Source organism: Solanum dulcamara, chromosome 2 (genome assembly GCF_947179165.1).
Source record: "Solanum dulcamara chromosome 2, daSolDulc1.2, whole genome shotgun sequence".
NCBI classification, from domain to species: Eukaryota; Viridiplantae; Streptophyta; class Magnoliopsida; order Solanales; family Solanaceae; genus Solanum; species Solanum dulcamara.
The window spans coordinates 17,877,036-17,882,776 of NC_077238.1; the positions used below are offsets into that span (position 1 = coordinate 17,877,036).

Below are 5,741 nucleotides of genomic sequence, written 5' to 3' on the forward strand. Positions count from 1 at the left end.
GCTTCTACACTTGTGTAGGTTGTGAACCCGCACTTGCTTGATCTCCTAGTGTTTCCATCACATCTGAGGCTATCATTTCGAGTGTTGAGGTAGTTGTTACATCATCTAGCGGACATCTCTTACTCTTTTATTATGTTTTAGTCCTACTCTAGAGACAAAGACATTGTGACTGTATTTTCTTTTGTATTTTGGTAATTTATTAGTGGCTTGTATACGTGACAACCAATCTTGGGGGAATTTGAGTTTGTTTTATGTGTTTTTGATTAAGTTAAATTTTAAGTTATTTCGTTTTCTTTCGCATCTACTTTTCGTTGGATATTAGGTTGACTTGTCTCGGTGGGTTGAGATGAGTGTCATCACACCCGAATTTGGGTCGTGACAATGACATAGTTAAGATGCCATAGCTAAGATGCCTAAAAGGAAAAACTCAACAAGTTCAGGGGTCGGTTTATGTATTCTTCCTTAAATTTATGAGGAACACCCAAAATGATAAAGAAAAAAAATAAAGATCATCTCATTTGAATGCAAAATCGTGCAACTAAATGTAAAAGGACAATAAAGTAAATAACTACTTGGGCCTTACTTTAGTTTTATTAATGATTAGAAGAAATTTGAAAAATGGAAATTTAACCATAGCTTAAAATAAGAAAAAACACTACAACGAATTAGAATTAAACAACCTTGACCACTGAGTTAAGCTACTAAGTCGTGTGAAGGGGATTTATATGTTATATACAACCATAAAAATCAAATTTGACCTTATATATTTTCTTTAACTTATTTAGAAAAGTACATTTGTAATCATGTAATACTCTACTGAAGAATGTCTATTATATTCTTTATTTTAAATTTTTTAATGAATCTTAACAAGTGTGACTAGTAATAGGAAAAATTGCGAAAGGCTTAGTGAGATATGAAATTGGAAGGATCAAATTCCATTTGACTTGTAAGTGAAATTGGAAGTATCAAGTCCATTTGATATGTAATAGGCTTTTTCTGCATTTTCTGCCCTAGATTGAAACATTGACCATTCCTTTTCACACCTCTCTCTCACCTGCCACACCAAACACAAGCTCAATTAATCACACGTCAATTTATAAACACAAACACAAAGTAGCTAAACAGACATGGTATGAGGTTATATGACCAACGCGATAGAGAATTGCTTACCCCTCGCCATGCAGCCTTCCCATCTTTTGCTTGTCCCTATATAAAACGGACAGTTAAAAGGTTGCTTTAGGTTCGTTGATGTCACCAATTAACATATATTTTACATATCAATAATCGGCTACATATGTTACCTCATTTCCAAGGGAAGGGACACTTTGGTGAACAATCCATTGAGCATCTACAACTCCAATTTTCTCATGAGCAGACTTCAAAAGAGAATGTACACTGAATAATTTGGTGCTAAGACAAAATGCATGTGAAAGAAAGTATCCAATAGATGAGCTGAACTTACTTCAATGCATTTATGAAGCGCAAAGTCAAGTCCCCAACCATGGATCAAGTCATTCTACAAGTGACAAAATAACATAGTCAATCTCAATTATAAAGCACAATGTCTTACAGACCTTATTTTTCTGTGTTTAATGTGGAGTACCTGAATCATATGCCACACACAACGCCATGCATCTCGGGAAAAGACAGGAGCCATGATCTCTACAAATCTGAAAACAGAGAAAATACACCTGGGGTAAGGACAACTTAAAAAGTGAAACAAAATAGAAAAAACAGGAGAACTATTCATACGCTGCACATGGAGGCAAATGAGGGTCTGAGCATTTGCCTGATTTCTCTTCTGTTAACCTGATCAGAAAAAAAGAATAACCAGAGAGAAAACATCAGAAAGTACATGACAGTTAAAAGGATGAGAGTGAAATAGGACTCTTGGATAAATAATATCATCGGATTTGTCCTGGCTCTTACGTGTGAACTTCACCATCACCTCTTCTAATTGTCATTGGCCATGTTGTTCCTTTCTTGGGATCCAAACCTGGCTGTGAAATTTCAAGACCATGCTTCTTGACAAGCGTAATGTACCTGGGATTGACCAATTCATAAAAAACTAAGATATTGAATCAAATCGGGTTGTTAATGATAGGAAATTACACGAAACTCACTCATTTGCATCAAAATGCTCGACTCCTAGGTCTTCATCCCAGATAAAAATATAGTCATATGGGGAAACTATGTCTGGATGTAGAAACCTTTTTGCATACCACCTTATGAAGATGTAAAGTTCTTGTCAATAACAAGGTTGATCACTTTTTCAGTCCAAAGCTACACTATCATATTACTTACCATTTTGTTTGTTTCCGAGCACTCACGTGGATGGCTCGTTTTGACCATTCAAATTCATCCCATTCAGTTGTCTTACCATCATAGTGAAAAAGAAGAATTGTGAAGTCGTCTGAGAACTACAACGACAAATGGTCAATATGAGGAGGAATTGGGAATAGAGAGAAGGAGAGGAGGACCCTATAAAAGCAAAAGAGACTGATATACCTTCTTTACAGCAGCATCAATGTTATGCTTCTGCTTAACACCAACAGTAAATGTTACTAGACATTTTGGCTTACTTGGTAGATCCTGCAGAGAAAATATGATAAGAAGCTGTGCCGCTTCCCAAACTCTTTTGCTCTGAATTTGTCAGTAAATTGTATTCATTCTTAAGGTTTGCAAATGGAAACAAAACACTTACTTCACCGGGGTTCCCCCACAATCTCCGGAGATAGTAGTCAGACTTAGAAACAACGAGCCCTGGAGGTAATCTTTCTGCCCCTTTTGGATTTGAAGGGACCCAAATCTGATTAGACCAAGGATGTCTATTAGATGAAAAATGTTCATAATCTCAAATATCAAACACATAGTCACACACATGAAGAAGTAGAGAAGATAAAGTTGAAGAAGGTTGACTAGACAGCACTTGAAAGTCCCCGAAAAGTGTAGAAGACAAAGAGAGAATAACATTTAACGGGCAGTAGGTAAAAGCATCTATCGCGACTTCAATTTAAAAGGATGGAAGATTCTTATCAATTGCTATAAATGATAAGGTTGAATTCGGAATGTTTATGACAACCCCCCGGACTTTGATCTATCTCTAACAATGTAGTGCATGATGTGTAGATTGGCCTTCAAGAATTCTGACATCATGAATTGGAATTGAGTGTCATTGGCCCTTAGGAATTTCTCAGATATATAAAAAAAGGAATAATATACAAGTACCTCATCAACTATAACTAAAATCGCTAGGACATACCTTAACTATACATGAGTCCTATTACCCCTGAATTATTTTAAAATGTAATAAACACATCCTTTAGTGCTGAGGTGGCATAGAGAGTGTATTCACTCTCTTTGAGGCAAGTAAGAGATGAAAAAGAAGTATTAAATCTGACTAATTTGGACATATATCCATTTTTAATTGGACATTTTCATTATTAATTAATACACATTAGTAGTTAACATTAAAACTTAAGTTGATATCTTTTTAATTAAAATTTCTTTTTTTCATTATGAAATAGAGCCCAATTTTATCATTTTTATAAATATAAATATTTTTTCACAACATACTTAAATTGCCGGTGATCTTGTTTTATATATTTCATCAATTTGTATAATATCGGAAGAATTTTTCTTTTTCTTTTTCTTTTTTACTCAAACACTTAACATGAAATTCAGAAAAAAAATTGCATATAAGAGATTTAGTTTAGGCAATATATGGTGAGCACAGTTTAAATTAAATTCCTTTTTTAAAAAAATAATAATTTTTTTTAGATCTGATGATTTTTTAAAGATCTGACGATTTTTTATTTTATTTCTTTTTTTATATCTGACGATTTTTTTTTAGATCTGACGATGCGCTGACGTGGAGGCGAGTGTAAAACACCTCCCTTCGTGTGAGTAATTATATAGGTTTTATGGTGTGTTTATTACATTTTAAAATAATTCAGAAGGTAATAGAATTCATGTATAATTAAAGTGTGTCTTAGTAATTTCGGTTATAGTTGAAATGTACTTGTGTATTATCCCTAAAAAACAAAATACTGTTGATAACCATATGTTCAGCTCGAGCAGGGATCTATCGAATAGCATGCGTCATACAATGTGCATACAAACTCTTTCTAAAGGAAATAGCAAGAAACGGGTTCCTTTTGTATTGTTAGAAAGATATACCTTCAATTGATCTGTAGCATTCCGATTTTTGATCGAAGAATCCGTATGATTTTGAGATGAAACAATATTATTTCTGTCTCTAGCAATTGGGAAGTTGCTTACAATACTGGCTGTAATCTTTAACTGCAAAATTTGAACCAAAAGAAGTATTTTTATTATACATATGAAATTACAAAACTACACAAATAAAACCACTATATGATTGTATGAAAAAGGATGACATTATGCATACCTTGGTTAATGAACTACTGGGAAATGAAATTCCTATGAATAACCCAAACATAACTCCACAAGCTATTGAGAAAATAAGCCTCATAGTTTCAGCTGACATTAAGGAACTGGAACTGCAGAACATGCTTCAAGAATTAGACAAACTATTATGGAACAGACAAGAACAATATCACAAACTTGGTATGATCACAAGAATTTAACGAACCTGCGTCCAAAGCTCTTCATGTTTAAATACAGTATCTGAACTGATAAGTACAACCAAAGTAGTCAAATAAGCTTTACTGAACCCCAAGTAAGTTTATTATCAACCACCTTTCAGTGGAGAGCGCGAACATAACAATGGCACGAAGAACCTGAAATATCAACAGAAAAGTTGCACCATCAAGCAAAAAAAAAAGAGCCTCTAAACTTAGGTTCAAATTAGAATTAATTACCTTGTCTCAAGATATTAGCATCACATCCTCCATCACAACACACAAACTCGAAGGATAAAATTTTCTTAACCTATAAAGAATTGCATAAAAATAGATTTTTATACTAGTCAAAACAGGATGCTCAGTTGTGCAAAATCAAGAAGACATCACTGCATCCACACTCATTTAACTTTACAATCCGCAAGCAAACATATTTTAATTGTCAAAGCAAGTTCCCATCAACACAAGACATAAAAGAACAAAGCTAAAAAAAATAAAAATCAACTCGTGCCAGCTAAACAAATATAACCATAAACACACACAAAGGTTACACCTTTTACAATCCACAAGCAACTAGAAATTTGGCCATGTGCCTGGCTTTTGACTATAGCAACTTGAACAACCCCTCCTCCCCATAGGTCAAACACTAGCTAATTTCAATTCCATAATTCTCACTACAATTTTATGCACATATATAGCTATTACGAATTTTAAAAAATTGTGGCTAGTATATAACAATAGGCACAAAATTAAAATTTCATCAATATTTACAAAACATGGCAATAATTATATAAATAGCTACAAACTTATCTCTGCAATAAAATTTAGTATAGCAATAGTATCATTTTAGTCACAATAGAGAAAAGGTCAAATATATAGGTGAGCTAGCCCCTAGACTTGTTCCATAATTTCAGTTTGACAACTGAGGACAATCTTTTTAAAAATTAAATTTTATGATATTAATTTAAATATATGCTAAATGTATTCAAAAAAATCATTAATCTTGTAGTCTTAGTTGTGGAAAGTTGAAATTAAGATATTGTTAAAAAGAGGAAAAAATTATTTTTTAAAACAGATTAAAAGAAAAAGTAGATCAAACAAATAGAAAGTGAGAAAGTATTAGACATTCCAATCTTC

The 5,741-nt window shown here is 33.2% G+C and overlaps 1 protein-coding gene across 1 annotated transcript; it reads right to left on the minus strand.

The window, feature by feature from the left end:
* Positions 1–875: 875 nt before the first annotated feature.
* LOC129875756 (uncharacterized) lies at positions 876–4,897 on the minus strand. The gene is made up of 15 exons (XM_055951005.1): positions 4,845–4,897; positions 4,616–4,763; positions 4,412–4,523; positions 4,180–4,302; positions 2,705–2,809; positions 2,509–2,592; positions 2,305–2,420; positions 2,124–2,225; positions 1,930–2,043; positions 1,753–1,809; positions 1,604–1,670; positions 1,463–1,516; positions 1,302–1,376; positions 1,171–1,206; positions 876–1,054 (listed from the first exon to the last, which is right to left on the minus strand). The coding sequence occupies exons 2-15, from the start codon at positions 4,633–4,635 to the stop codon at positions 929–931; spliced, it is 1,191 nt and encodes a 396-aa protein (XP_055806980.1). The 5' UTR covers positions 4,636–4,763; positions 4,845–4,897; the 3' UTR covers positions 876–928.
* Positions 4,898–5,741: the final 844 nt, after the last annotated feature.

Coding starts and splice junctions, on each gene's coding strand:
- LOC129875756 (XM_055951005.1), bottom strand. CDS start 4,635: ATGAAGAGCTTTGGACGCAG. Junction 4,303..4,411: donor CCAGTAGTTCATTAACCAAG/GTATGCATAATG, acceptor CAAATTTTGCAG/TTAAAGATTACAGCCAGTAT. Junction 2,810..4,179: donor ATGCTACAGATCAATTGAAG/GTATATCTTTCT, acceptor TGGTCTAATCAG/ATTTGGGTCCCTTCAAATCC.